Source organism: Pinus tabuliformis, chromosome 7, assembly GCF_031772625.1.
Source record: "Pinus tabuliformis cultivar Carrire ecotype Pingquan chromosome 7, CPIR1, whole genome shotgun sequence".
NCBI classification, from domain to species: Eukaryota; Viridiplantae; Streptophyta; class Pinopsida; order Pinales; family Pinaceae; genus Pinus; species Pinus tabuliformis.
The window spans coordinates 283,459,773-283,475,465 of NC_142293.1; the positions used below are offsets into that span (position 1 = coordinate 283,459,773).

Below are 15,693 nucleotides of genomic sequence, written 5' to 3' on the forward strand. Positions count from 1 at the left end.
TACCATATCCTAGATAAGGCAGTATTTGATGTCTTTCTGTTGGAGCAATCATTGAATACGGGATTCCTCAATAAACGAATCCCACCTTTGGTTGTCATAGAGAATCACAGTGGTATTCATCATGTGTACTCACTAAAGATTTTCCACAACTAGGCAACTTCATACGAGGTCATACTCGTAGTTATGTATCCGGTCTTGGCGGTACTTATACCAACCGATTTTTGCTTCCTGCTCATCCATGATATCGAAGCAGAATCCAAAGAGAACTAGCACTGAGAAGTGCTCTAGTGATCTCCACATTGTCTGCCCAGTCAGCGTTCGAATAATCATGCGGTTTTCATATTTTCAGCAGTGTATCCCAATCCATGAGAGATTGTGCCCCAAAGATATCTCAGAGGATTCTTGGCACCAATCCAATGAGCCTTATCCAAATATGAGCTCACCATGCTAACTGCAAAACATATGTCCGGAGTTCACCAAGAACATCAACGTGATTGAGTTTATAAAACTCAGAGGCATTTCCCAAATCTGGTTCGACATCACTACCATATAACCTCTGAAAGTTAATATCCTCAAGGTAGTCACAAGCTTGCAATTTATCATTCCACATTCGGAATCCCACTCCCTCCTACTTCTGCAAATGAGAGTGTCTGCACCTGTCAGAAATAGGTCGTCCTTATGAGGCGCCAATATGAGAGGTCTATCATCCACAAACTTTGGGTAATGGTTTGGATTGGTTTCACTCCTAGTGAATCTCAGCTTCAAACAGCTATCAGTCCTCTCATACTACGCCCGAGGTGTTTTGCTTCAAGCCATAAAGGGATTTCTTCCACCTGTATACATGAGATTCCCATTCATGAATCTCAAACTCCACGGGTTGTTCCAAACTTGTTGACCTGCTACATGAGGGGAATGGTCCCCTTGTAATATTTTCCTTCGATACATCTCAGACATGTACCTTCATGCTCTTTTTGAATTCAGGCATCCCTGTCACCATCTGACTCATAGACCTCCAGTGCTGTGTCAATGGACATGGTCCCCAGTGGACTTCTTGCAACTTGATACAACCTTGAACTCAAAAACATCTTTGAAAAAATCTATTTTCAAACACGTACATTTCCATCGATGAGAGCCACCTGTAGCCTTTCACTTCCATTGCTGAAATGGACACCACGTTCCTCTTGCAATCAGGTACATAAAATAGATTCTGTAAATGAATCGAGTTACCTTCATTCAATTGAGGGGTAACATTCCCTACACCCTTAGATTTGAACTTCCCAATGAAGTGATCTTTAAGTAGGCCATCAGAAACTTCCGTTGTGCCATTCTGATAATATTCTCTGCTTCCACTTCACCCTCGGTGAATTTGAACCCATTGATCCTTTTGTCTTGTCCCAACTGTTGTCGGTGATTGCTCTTTCACTCTTGCTTGGGCATTGTCTTCACCTCAGCTCTGATACCATGTTAAATTATGGTATGTTCTATGCTTAGAGCAGTTTACTTATCTTTCTTATTATTATCCACAAATTAGCAATCACATGTACATAAGTAAAGTGCAGATAGAACATTAAACGATCAACAGAAAACAAGCCAAGACAAGAGACACAAGATGTGGCGGCTAGCCAGGGACAAACCCTAATATGGGGAAACCCTTTGATCAAATCTTCTTTTATCTTCAATAATTAAGCAGAGAGAAATAGTACATAAATCTGATTTACATCAGCAGCAGCAAACCCTAGATCAGCGGTATCAGCATCGTCGGCATCACCGGCATCATCGGCTTCACCGGCATCATCGGCATCATCGGCTTCACGGACATCATCATCATCGGCATCACCGGCATCATCGGCTTCATCAGCATCATCGGCATCACCAACATCACCGACATCATCGGCTTCACCGCCAACATCGACTTCATCAGCTTCACCGCCATCATCAGCGTCACCGCCATCATCGGCTTCACCAGCTTCACCGGCATCATCGGCATCATCAGCTTCACCGGCATCATCGGCTTCACCTTAGGATCTCTCCTCCTACTAAAACCCAAAGACAAGTAGAGAGAGGAAGAGATCCAAGTGTGTGTAGAAATGACTTGAAGTCCTCTTCTATTTATACTAAAACGTAGAGGTTGAATAGACATGACTGTTGGGCTTCTAAGCCTACATAAGTTGTTGGTCAACTTAACAATTTGTCCATAACATAAATAAATTCATAACTTCATAAATACTTATCGGAATCGGATGATCTTTAGATCAATCCTACACCTCTCGACGAGAGGAATCTAATAAAAATATTATCAGCCATGAATAAGATGACCCACATGAAGTTTGGCCCTAGTTGCCAATTTTAACAGAGACCAACCCACTCTTGATACATTCTTAAAGGAGCTCTCATTTGTTCTTTGAACTTTCATAGTCTTATATTACAAAATAGTTTTGCAAGGATTTTGGCACATAGCTTGTACACAAGCCCAGAAATTCTAAATTTAAATCTCTTTAAAAAAAACATTGTATTTCATTCCTTTCATTTTCTATCTAAGAGCTTGAAGATGGCTAAGCAAAGACGAGAGTTTACTCTCACTCTTTAGCTTAGCCTTTTGTAAATTATAATTGTACATATACATTTTATCTTGCTGATTTTTCCATTAATATTTAACTTATTTTGTAGCCATTGTTTGGATTTTTTGCTAACTCTTGTGTGGCAGATTTTGAAGAGCAACTTCCCGCAACATCTAACAAGTGTTTGTAGGACCTTTGGCAAGTGTTGGGGGTTCGATTTCCAAGTATGTCGTGAGCCCTTTTGAGGCTTATTTTGGCCAAGTCAAGTTCACTAGAGGGCTGCCCATTTTCCTCTCTAAGTCGTGGGCATTTGGAGGAAACTCACACCTTGTTTTCCTTTCACAAGTTTTGTGAGATCTTGTCACTACTTTCTTAAGAAATGAGGTCTAGTGTCCAAGTTTCAAGCAATTATTGTGAGGACTCTCCTTGAAGTATAGTTGAGAACTTTGAAGGGCCCTCTTCTCATTGTAATATTAATAAAAGATCTAACTTGCTTGTGGGAGCTTGGGATTTCTCCCATGGTATCCTGTCTCCCCATTTAGAGGGAGGCTTCTCTTGGGTGGATTGACATTTGCATGGTTTAAGCTTTCATATTTCATTCACTGACATGCATGCTTTAATTGGGAATTAACACACCCTCACTATCACATTTCATTAAGTTAAAGTTTGTTACAATTTCATTTGAGCTTTGCATTTTTTTTCTCATTGTTGCTTGGAGCTACAAGCTTACAGTTTACTTTGGGCAATTCATCCTTTACATGCAAGCATTTTATATTCTTAACAAACTTTGATTCGTTTCCATTTATCTTGGTAAATTGTTTCATGAGCACTTGAATACATGCTTCAATGTTATGCTACATTGTTATCTTGAATACTGGAGCAATTTGTTGTCATTGTCTATTTGAAACAAATTTTACTTTCAAACAAATTACTTGTATCATTTTATTTCATTAATGATCATTAATGAAAGACATGCAACACGTATAAGCTAATTTTATTCCTCCAATTGAAGTTATAATTGCAACTTATGTTGAACGATATTTCATTTTCAAGCATTGCAAATCAATCTCTTTGAAGCATTTGCATGTATCATTATATTAATTTGGGGAATTAACACAATTTGCATTTCATCTAGGCATTTTAGTGTAGGAAGGCCCCAAACCTCATTAAAATTTTACCTCCAACATAAGTCGGTTGAAGTAGACATCTTAGGGATCCTCTACTCCTCTATTGACTCCTCATTGTGAGATCCATATCATTGGGCAAAGGTGAGGTCTGAGGATTGAAGAGTTAAATTGTAATCTTGTTGTAGAGCTAATTAATTAAATTAACCAAGAGCACTTTCCATTACATTTACTTTACTTGTCTCTTGACGATTTGAGTTTTCATATGCAAAGTCTATTCCAAAAGCAAGTATCGTAATCATTTCAAACAAGTGCTTTCTTTTCATGTTTCAAGTCTAATTGCATATTGATGTCTTGGTTTAGCACTTCCTTTCTTTTACATTTCCAAGTTAATTACTAATTTTTGGGTTTTGGCAACATATGTTTCACAAGTTTTGATTTATAAAGTTGATTATCTCAAAAGCATTTTGTATCTTACATATCTTGTCCTAACAATTTTTATTTACATTTCAGGGTTACTTTGTTTTCTCTTTTGAGAGCATTGCATTTTACTTTGAGCAAACATATCTTTAAATTTTTGAGAAAATTCCTTATAAGGCACGGCACGGGTTTTATGGTTTTTAATCATATTAATGATTGGCATTGTTATTTCAAGTTGTTCACTTCATATTTGCCCATAAATCTTTAAAAGTAACCCATTTTCACTATAACAATCTCCTAGAAACTCACATCTTTTAACTTAACTTTTCATTAAGGACTACCCCCCTTAGCTAACCTAGGAGATAGCTCACAGCCCCTTCTCTAAGTTCCCTGCCACCAACCACAACTTGTGGGGTTGAAGGCTTTTCTCACTGACTTGTAGGTAGGTGTAGGCAATGGGGTCAACAGTACCATCCCTAAAGCCCAAGGGTCAATAAAAGAGATCCCAAGGGACTAGGGTCCAAGGTTAACGTCCAAAAGAGGTCTAGAGGACAAGAGAACAGACCTAGCCCACTCTTTCCGACGAATGTCCCCATTAATCCATGCCCATAAGTGTCCATGATAGGAAACTACAATACTCAATTACCAAATGACGAAGGCACACCTTAAGGCTCGGGAGGCCCACCTTCAAACATACGATCATGGCAAATGGGTGAGGGACCACATGGCTGGTTCAAGTAGCAGAGAAATGGCACAACGAGATAGTTGGTGGTTACAAGGGGCTGCTATCTGCCGGCTAAGGACCATCTTGGAGAAAAAAACTCCTAGGGATATCACCCACAAAATGGTGGGTAACAGGTGTGTTTGTGGAAATTTCACATGGCTTACACTCTTGTATATTGAAGTTTGAGGCTAGAATATAGCCCAACTTCCTTCTAGAATTACTAAGTGTTGATAATTCTACTAAGATGAAATGGATTTTTAGTTTTCATAATGTATATGTTAATGCACTACATCCCTAAAAGCCCACAACGGATGCTATCTTCTCCCATTACATGTGATTTAAACCTACAACTTCACCAGTGTTCCTGTTATTATTCATATTGCTTTGACTTTTTGGTTACTAATTGATTAAAGGCGTGATTTTTTGGTTACTAATTGATTAAAGGCGTGATTAAGATATGTCTTGTAGGTTAGAGAATAGGAAGTTATTACATACTATGGAATAGGACATCTTGTCGATTTTGATATGTCAATATTAGATTCCATAGCTACTAGTCATTAATTACTTTGTAGAAGGATACCATTGAAATAGTAATTAAACTTTCTATTTTGATCTCGTAACAAATTCTCATGAATTCGTTTTTTTCTCACCATCCTTTCAATAGATTTTGTTTTGTTCTTTTCCCTTGGTTCTACTTCCCCTCTTGCAATTTTATCTTGAAAATTGGGTCCAATGCACTTGAGATCAAGTACATCTTGTGGCATGAAATTTCAAATAATCTTCTTATCATTTATCCACTCAAACCTATCAATAGTATTCTAGTTTTAAAAATGATTTTCTTTTATTGAAAGTTCAACGTAAACCATTCATTCAAGAAAGAAGCAAAACAAAAAACAAAGTGTAACATTGTATTAACACTACTCAAAACATCAACCCCAATAAATGTCAATAAAGCAAAACTAAAATGTAAATAGAGAGAGAAATTAAAATGTTCAAGAGTAGCACCTGGGCCATTCCATAAGGTCCTGGGTTCATCCCAACTAATAACACTTCAACCTTTCTCCCACCTACAATATAAACAATGGAATTGCTAAATAAATCTACTTAGTCAATTTCAAGAGTGAGTCTTCTCATTAGTTTATAACAATTTGCTTTCATGTGCTAATTCTTTATTCACTGTTTTTAGTACCCGTAGAAGGAAGAATTAGTTAATCGAACTTAACATTATAAGATTATGAAATGACTAATTAAGCTTCTATTTTGAAAGAAGACACTAGATATGTCATTTCTTTAAAATCATAATCCTTTCTTCAATACATGTAGTGAACCTCCACATGCTTGTTTTTGCTATCTAATGTACATCAATTTATTCATAAGAAATAACATTGTGATTTGTGCTAATCTTTTGGTTGTTCTTATAAAAATTGCATGTAGATTAATCTCTAAGCAAAATGCAAGATTTTATGTTATGAATCTATATAGACTTGTATCAAAGTTTGTTTTCATGTGTTAACGTGGAGCACATTTGCAGGAGTGTGAATTAGTTATGTGCCCAAAAAAAAATTAAATCTCTAGTTATCCTTAGATGAGTTGTAAGATAATATTAGTGAGCTCAAAAGTAATTAATATATAAATTGTCTATGTAGGACAAGGCAATATCTTAAAGTTTACTCCATTCAACATTTGCTTTTCAATTTCAAATTCTACATAATTAAACTAATATTTATAAGGATTTACGACACTAAGATGTGTTATCACTACTACCTAGTGTTTATAACAAAAAAGCCCCAAGAACTCTTATTTTTGTATAAATATACCACAAATCTCATTTGTATTATATCATCTTATGATCTTCTTGATGCCTCTAATAAAGTGTTTTATGCCGAAGGATACATACATCTTTGGTGTTCTCTTGTTAATGTCATTTCATTCTTTTATGTACACTTTTGCATCGCTTGTGTAGCAAACTTGTGCTTGGGCATTGTTATCTCTTAAGGGGTAATTACCTTAGAGGCAAACTCACAAGGGTGTTATTGTTGAATTTTGTTGCTATGGTCGCTCTTCATAATTTATATTTTAGCCCATGAAATATATAATGAAAATGTAAGACATTTTCTTCATGTCATTTTTTTGATTATCCCTTGAAAAGATTAATGTAAGACATGTTCTTCATGTCATTTTTGTTACTGCACAATCTAGCAGGCCCTAAGAAGGGAAACCCTATGGGACAAAGAGCTAGACCAAGTGATAACAATGGGACAATGACCCACTGTCACCACAGTCAATGTCCCCTGCTTTTTACAGAGTTTCACTGATGGGAGGAGTCCCGGTGGGAAGGAAATCACTTGGAATAAAATAGATCAATGATTAGGTACGATGTGACTACACAAAGCCCATTCAAGGAGAAACACGACAATGGCCCAATGCTTCAAAGAGGCTAAATGCTCTCCAAGAAAGGCCTGAAGATGAGGAGATCAAGACTTAGGATTTGAGATATGTGAAGATAATAGGTATCCATAAGATCAAGACTCTAGGTGATGAGGTAGGACCTCTAAAGGAAGCTCTTTGTGATGCTTCGACACTTCTAAGAGGCTCCTCGCTCCCTTTAAGTGTTAAAATTGGCAATGTAATATCCCTTACCAGAGATATCCCTCAAACACAAGCAAACTCCAACCCAGTGGTATAATAGCCGGGAAACTCAAGGAGATAAAATAACAGTAGTGCAACATACAATAATGTATACATGGAATATAAGCAGATACTCGAGAAATGCAAAGAGAAATACTGAGCCATTTTATTATATTGAGTAATGGAAAGAGTACAAGAGGTGATCAGAAAGATAGCACCTCGACTTTCACAAGGCAAGTGAAGAAATACACTCAGAATGGTAAGGAAATGGCCTCTCTCTAAACTGTGTCCAAACTGCCAGAGAACTGCTGTGTTGTTGCTATTGCTGGAATCAAATGAGGGTTTGGGGTTGTTCCCCTCCTCAGAAAATGTTGAAACTCTGGAATCAGCCTCTGCTCTATAAACCCAGAAAAGCCCAAAAAGCTTTTCTAAAATAGCTGACCCCCTGAAAATCACCCCCTTGGGGATCTACACAATCCCTCAGGCTCTGCGCTGCCCCTGAAGAGAATCATCCGAAACTCTGCCAAAATCCTCCAATATGCAAGGGTTGATCCTTTGCTCAATCTCCTAGCTCAAATCCTCCACATACACCCAATCCGGAGCTCCTACCAAAGAAACTGCGTCCTCCCCTCTCAAGACTGCGCAGTCATCAAAATGCTCAGCTCCTCCTCAACTCCAGAAATTGTTCCTCCTACAAAATACTGATGAAACTACCTTGCCCGAGCAGGCACTCGAAGTCCCCCGGGGCTAAGGGTGAGATCTCCGAACGGAGACACTTGATGCACTAAACAGTGCTGCAGACAGGCTAAACAGCCAGCGTGCTCTAAGTCGAAGTGACTAGCTCAAATGCAACATAATCGAATGATCCAAAATGAGGAGGCTCCTCTCTCCTTTATAGCGTTGGCCTCCCTCAAAACCCTAAGGCCCACCTCCTCCAATGTAGCCTCTCTCTTGCCACGTGTTTCTCCATCTGTGCAGTCCCTCCAAGTGTCTACGTAGGCCCCTTCTCTACATGGTCCTTGGGCCCCCTTGGCTCCCCTTTTAAGTTACAACATTGTGCTACTAAGGAGTGACTTTATTCATAAAGTGAGTTATGTCCCCCTTTCCTCACCTTTTTATTTATAAATAACTATAGAAGGCAAAATTGAGAAAAATCAAATATTCCAATTAGCCATGGCTAATTAGGAATATTACAGTCTCCCCCGGCAAAATGTTGCTTGTCCTCAAGCAACTGAAGTGATGGATGCTGCAAAATTTTCTTATTCTCCCAAGTAGCATCCTCATCCGGTAAATTCTTCCACCTCACCAAGAATTCCCAGACCGTCCTACTCAGTAGTTGCCTCTCCCTGGTATCAATAATAGCCTCTGGCTGCAACACCAAATGCCCCTCATCATCCGTTGGTGGTAGCTCATCTGTCACTGTCACCTGCTGCCCCAATGCCTTCTTCAGGCATGATTCATGAAAAACGCTATGAATCTTGCTACCTTGGGGCAGCTCCAATTCATACGCAACCTGTCCAATCTTGCGTATCACACTGTATGGCCCATAAAAGCGGGGCTTGAGCTTATCAGCTCCCTTCTACTTCAGTAACGACTTTCGGTATCGCCGTAATCGTAGGTAGACCAAGTCCCCTACCTCAAACTGTCTCTCCACCCGACCCCTGTCAGCATACAGCTTCTGCTGGTTCTGCGTTGTAGCCATATTATCCTTGAGAGCTCGAAGGATATCCTGACTCTCTTGGATCCAAATCTTGGCTCTTAGAGCCTTGCTAGCACCAAACATCACCTAAGCAAAAGATAAAGGATCATATCCATACAAAGCATAGAATGGTGACATACCAATGGACATGTGATGTGTAGTGTTGTAGCAGTACTCCCCTAGATGCAGCCACTTCAGCCATGCTCGGTGTTGCCCACTGACATAGTTACGCAAGTAGCCCTCCAGCCACTTGTTAACTATCTCCGTCTGCTCGTCCGTCTGTGGTTGATAACTGGTACTCGGTGTGAACTCCATCCCCACCAACCAAAAAAACCCCTGCCAAAACCCGCCCATGAAACAGTTGTCCCTGTCACTAATGATGGTCTTAGGAAGACCATGTAGCCTAAAGACCTCTCTGAAGAACAACTCGGCCACCTGCGCTGCTATGTAGTGTGCCGATACGGCAAAAAAATGTGCGTACTTTGTCAGTCGATCAACGACGATAAAGATACAATACTTGCCCTGCACCATGGGCAATCCTGTGATGAAGTCCATTGAAATACTCTCCCATTTCCCCTCCGGAATGGGAAGAGGCTACAATAAGCCTGCGGGATGGCTCATCTCCCCCTTGTTCCTTTGGCAAATATCATACTCCAGGATATGCTGGAGTACGTCCTCCTTGAGGCCCTTCCATGAGAACCTCTCTCTAATGGCTTTGTAGGTTTTGGTAAACCCCTGATGGCCCGCCAATGGTGAATCATGTGATGCCTGAAGTATCTTCTTCTTGAGCTGAGATCCCTCGGTCAAGAAGATCAGGTCCCTATAGTAAATGATCTCATCGATTACGCTGTACCTGTTATCCGCCACCTGCCCATCCAGAACCTCACATGCAAATCTGTCCTTGGAGTACTCTACTAAGAGTCGAGCCCTCTAGTCTGTGTCCAAGCTCATAAAAGACAATGTGGCTGGTCTACGTGAAAGGGCATCTGCTACCACGTTGTTCTTACCCTTGACATACTCAATGTCAAAGTCATACGCTTGGATCTTACTGATCCACTTCAGCTGCCTCTCCTGTAGCTGTTTCTACCCCAAAAAGAACCTGAGGCTGTTGTGATCAGTCCTCACCCTGAACCTGTTACCCACTAAATACTGCCGGAATTTGGCCAATGCATGCATAATGGACAGCATCTCCTCGTCGTATATAGAATACAACCTCTCATGTGGAAGGAGCTTCCAGCTCTCAAAGGCTATACGGTGGCCTCCCTGCATCAACACTGCGTCGATCCCCTCTCCCGACACATCACACTCCAAAACAAATGGCTGCGAAAAATCTAGCAATACAAGCACTGGGCAGCTGCTGATAACCTCCTTGAGCCTGTCAAAGGCTCACTGTGTTGTATTCGACCAAATGAATGCCCCCTTCCTCGTCAGATCTGTCAGGGGTGCAGCAAGCTGTGAGAAACTCTTGACGAACTTCCGGTAGTAAGTACAAATGCCAATGAATCCCCAAAGTTCTGTCACGTTCCTCGGCTCTGGCCAATCTCTGATGGCCCTGATCTTCTCCTCGTGGACTCTCACTCCGTCAACCCAAACTCACACTTAGAGAGCTTGGCATAGAACTGCTGCTCCTCCAAGATGCGCAACACTGCCTCAATGTGTTGGGGATGCTCCTCCCAAGTCCTACTGTAAATGAGAATATCATCAAAGAATACCAACAAAAACTTCCTTAAGTGACTGCGGAAGATGTGATTCATGCAGGACCGGAATGTAGCTGGGGCGTTGGTTAGCCTGAAGGGCATCACCAAAAACTCAAAGTGCACATAGTGACACCTAAAGGCGGTCTTGGGAATGCCCTGCTCCCTCACGCGAATTTGATGGTACCCAAATCTCAAATCAATCTTTGAGAAGAACCGTGCTCCTCTCAACTCATCCATCAACTCATCAATCCTGGGTATGGGGTACCTGTTCTTCAGGGTCTTCTTGTTCAGGGCCCTGTAGTCAATGCACATCCTCAATGTACGGTCCTTCTTCTTCACCAACACCACGGAAGAAGCAAAAGGACTCGTGCTCAGTCGAAGGTGCCCAAGAGCTAGCAACTCCTGAATGGCCTGCTCAATCTCATCCCTATAGGCCTTGGGATGCCTATAGGGGGTAGTAATCACTGCCTGTATGCCATGCTCAAGCTCAATGGTGTGCTCAAACCCCCGGTCTAGTGGTTGTCCCAGTGGAATCTCCCCAAACATTGTGGCATACTGGTCAAAGATGGACTGTATCTCTGGGTGCACTGTCTACCCTGTAGTCCCTGCCTCTGATGCACGCAGCTCCACTGCCCACTCTACGTCTCCCTTCTGGAAGACTGCCTCCATCCGATGAGCTGAAACAGTCTGAGGCGGATATGTGTGTTGTCCCCGTATCTTCTCATGCCTCCCTGTCTTCTCATCATCCCACTCCATCTCTAGGGCATTCCAATCTGTCGTGACTTTCCCTAGAGTGATAAGCCATTGAACACCCAATATCATGTTGGTGTCCGGAATATCGACCACGAAAAAGTGGTCAGTCAGTGTGTAGGTGCCCATCATCATTGATAACTCTGGAACATAACGAACACACACCATGGTCTGATCTCCTGGGACCAAAACTGAAAAGCCATCGAAGCTCTCTTTCTGTATAACTCTCCGCTCAACCATCTGTACATCGATGAAGTTGTGGGTTGCCCCACTGTCAACCAAAGTTGATACTCGCTGGCCATGTACTGTCCCCCGCACGCGCAGCATCAAATACTTGGGAACTCCTCGCAATGCTGCAAGGGCCCCTCTGGTAGGTGCAAGCGTTGCACCACCTGCTGCTGGTGGTGGAGGTGGCAAAGGATCCTGCGCAGCATGACTATCTCCTACCTCCACATCATCCTCCTCATCCTCTTCCCTGCTGCTCTCGGAGAATACCTTAATAAAATGTGCTTTGCCAGCAGCACATCCATGTCCAGGTGCCCACGGCTCCTGACAGGTAAAGCACAACCGCTTCTTCTTCAGCTCCCTCCTGGCATCATCATCAATCTGTGCTCATCCTGGATTCCCCTTTGGAGGTAGAATCCTCACATCCTTCCCCTTAGGCTGGAAAGCCTGTCTCTGGGGGTAAGTTGTCTGGGTCCTGGGTATGGCATCCTGTAAGTCCCGGGTCCTGCTAATAGCATCCTGGAGTGTGGCTGGTCTAGTGGATCTGACTAGACCCCAAAGTGGCTCTGCTAACCCCTCAACAAACATGTAGATCCTCCGTGCCGCGGATAGATCTGGCACCTCACTGAAACCCTCAAGAAGTCTGCAATGTAGGTCTCTGGGTTCCTAATCTGTTTGACCCTCATCAACTCAACAAAGTGTTGTTCCGGATCCCTCTGATCAAACCTCTCTATCAGTCTCCTGGTGAACTCAGCATATGTCGTCACTGTGGAGTGTCTGAGTGTAACCAACCCATGGAACCACCAGTCTTGGGCCTCACCATCCAAATGTAATGTCGCCACCTTGATGACCTCTATCTCCGACATTTGGTTCAGCTGGAAATAGATGTCCAGCTTCTCCACCCAAGACTTTGTCGAACTGTTTGATGAGCCATCAAACGTAGGCAAGTGGAACCTACTAGCTGTGCGGTGGGTGTCTCCATCATGATAATGTCAGTATCCTATGTGATGGTCGTCGGGGCTAATATCCCGCTGGAGTTGAACAAAGTCTCTGAATGAGAGAGCATCCCTGAAATCCTGCCCATACGCCTGGTACTCTGAAAAATAATTGCCCATATGACCAGGCTTTACCTCCTGCTAGGCTCCGACCCCCGTGTTTGCTCCTAGGAAAGTGGGCATGGTAGAGCGTGTACGGGCATATCAGGCCATCTACTGAGTAGTATCACGCTGAGTGACACCCTACTCTGGTAAGTGGCGAGATGTACTTGATCCCTCACCAACCTGGAAAACCCGTGGGTTCTCACGCTGTCTAGCCTCTACCGCCGTGAATCTGCCCCATCACCTCGATCTGCCTCGATAGATCCTACACTGATTTGAGGAGCATGTCCGCAAATCTCTCCCCGTCCTCATCTGCCATCGGATCCTCCTGCTCTGCGTCCACCACAGGCTCCTCCTGTTCTGTGTCCACCACCTGAACACAGTCTCCCTCTCCGTAGGTGTTCTCCAACCTACGCTCAATATCTTTGTATTTCCTACCTCTGTAACAGATGTAGGGCTTCTCCCTTGGTGTCATAGACTGCTAGCTCCACAGGCTGAGCCAGATCTATGCTCTAATACCACTGTAATATCCCTTACCAGAGATATCCCTCAAACACAAGCAAACTCCAACCCAGTGGTATAGTAGCTGGGAAACTCAAAGAGAAAATAACAGTTGTGCAACATACAATAATGTATACATGGAATATAAGCAGATACTCAAGAAATGCAAAGAGAAATACTAAGCCATTTTATTATACTGAGTAATGAACAGAGTACAAGAGGTGATCAGAAAGATAGCACCTCGACTTGCACAAGGCAAGTGAAGAAATACACTCAGAATGGTAAGGAAATGGCCTCTCTCTAAACTGCGTCCACACTGTTGTGCTGCTGCTACTGCTGGAATCAAATGAGGATTTGGGGCTGTTCCCCTCCTCAGAAAATGCTGAAACTTTGGAATCAGCCTCTGCTCAATAAACCCAGAAAGCTTTTCTAAAATAGTTGACCCCCGAAAATCACCCCCTTGGGGATCTACGCAATCCCTCAAGGCTCTGCGCTACCCCTGAAGAGAATCCTCCAAAACTCTAACCGAAACTCTGCCAAAATCCTCCAATATGCAAGGGTTGATCCTTTGCTCAATCTCCCATCTCAAATCCTCCACATACACCCAATCCGGAGCTCCTACTAAAGAAACTGCGTCCCCCCCTCTCAAGACTGTGCAGTCATCAAAATGCTCAGCTCCTCCTCAACTCCAGAAATCGCTCCTCCTACAAAATACAAATGAAACTACCTTGCCCGAGCAGGCACTCGAAGTCCCCCAGGGCTAAGGGTGAGATCTCCGAACGAAGACACTTGATGCACTAAACAGTGCTGCAGACAAGCTAAACAGCCAGCGTGCTCTAAGTCGAAGTGACTAACTCAAATGCAACATAATCGAATGATCCAAAATGAGGAGGCTCCTCTCTCCTTTATAGCGTTGGTCTCTCTCAAAACCCTAAGGCCCACCTCCTCCAACGTAGCCTCTCTCTTGCCACGTGTTTCTCTATCTACGCAGTCCCTCCAAGTGTCTACATGGGCCCCTTCTCTACGTGGTCCTTGGGCCCCCTTGGCTCCCCTTTAAGTTACAATGTTGTGCTACTAAGGAGTGACTTTATTCATAAAGTGAGTTATGTCCCCCTTTCCTCACCTTTTTATTTATAAATAATTATAGAAGGCAAAATTGAGCAAAATCGAATATTCCAATTAGCCATGGCTAATTAGGAATATTACAGGAAACTAAGGCCAAAATTCATGTGGGTCATCTTATTCATGGCTGATAATATTTTTATTAGATTCCTCTCGTCGAGAGGTGTAGGATTGATATAAATATCATCCGATTCCGATAAGTATTCATGGAGATATGAATTTATTTTGATTATGGAATTATTATCAAGCCGACCTACAACTCATGTAGGCTTAGAAGCCCAATAGTCGCATCTATTCAAACATACTCAGCTGTGTATAAATACAAGAGGACTTTTCCTCATTTGGACTCACTCATCTCATCACATCTCTCTCTCTCTCTACTACGCAGAAAGAGTCTCTTCTCTACTGCGCAGAAAAGCGTCTCTCTCTCACACATATGAAGCCGGAAGCTGCTGAAACTGAAGCTGTGACTGCAGAAGTAAAGTTTGATCTGCATGGACCAAAAGATCTCCTCATCTGAACTGCGCTATAGGTTCATCTGAACCTCCTCTGAAAGCCGCAACTTTTGGTGGTGGAATCAAGTCAATCCGACGGTCGGTTTGCGAGATATCCACTACCCTAGTTTGAAGGAAGCTACTAAAACTGAAGCTGCAACTGCAGAAGTAAAGCTTGACCTGCATGGACTAGAAGATCTCCTCATCTGAACTGTGCTATAGGTTCATCTGAACCTCCTCTGAAAACTGCAACTTTTGGTGGTGGAATCAAGCCGATCCGACGGTCGGTTTGTGAGATATCGTCTGCCCTAGTTTGATGATGAAGCCACTAACGCTGATGCTGCTGATCTAGGGTTTGCTACAGCTGATATAAATCAGATTTATTGTACTATTTCTCTCTGTTGAATTATTGAAGGTAAAAGAAGATTTGATCAAAGGTTTTCCCCACACATTGTGGGATTTGTCCTTGGCTAGCCACCACATCTTGTGTCTCTTGTCTTGGCTTGTTTTCTGTCGATTGTTTAATGTTCTCTCTGCACTTTACTTTATGTACATGTGATTGTTAATCTGTGGAATATAATAAGAAAAAGAAGTAAATTGTTATAAGCATAGAACATACCATAACTTAACATGGGATCAGAACTGAGGTGAAGA

At 42.3% G+C, this 15,693-nt stretch overlaps 1 protein-coding gene across 13 annotated transcripts in view; it reads right to left on the reverse strand.

Moving 5' to 3' along the window:
- The window catches only part of LOC149246972 (uncharacterized), a 539,894-nt gene that overhangs the window by 309,531 nt on the left and 214,670 nt on the right, over positions 1-15,693 (reverse strand). For all 13 annotated transcript variants that reach the window (XR_016266584.1, XR_016266583.1, XM_089458085.1 and 10 more), the window contains one exon: positions 5,832-5,893. Coding sequence is in view for 11 of the 13 variants with exons in the window: in XM_089458085.1 (XP_089314211.1) it covers positions 5,832-5,893 (62 nt within the window). In the remaining 2 variants the exon portion in view is untranslated. The remainder of the gene's footprint in view (positions 1-5,831; positions 5,894-15,693) is intronic.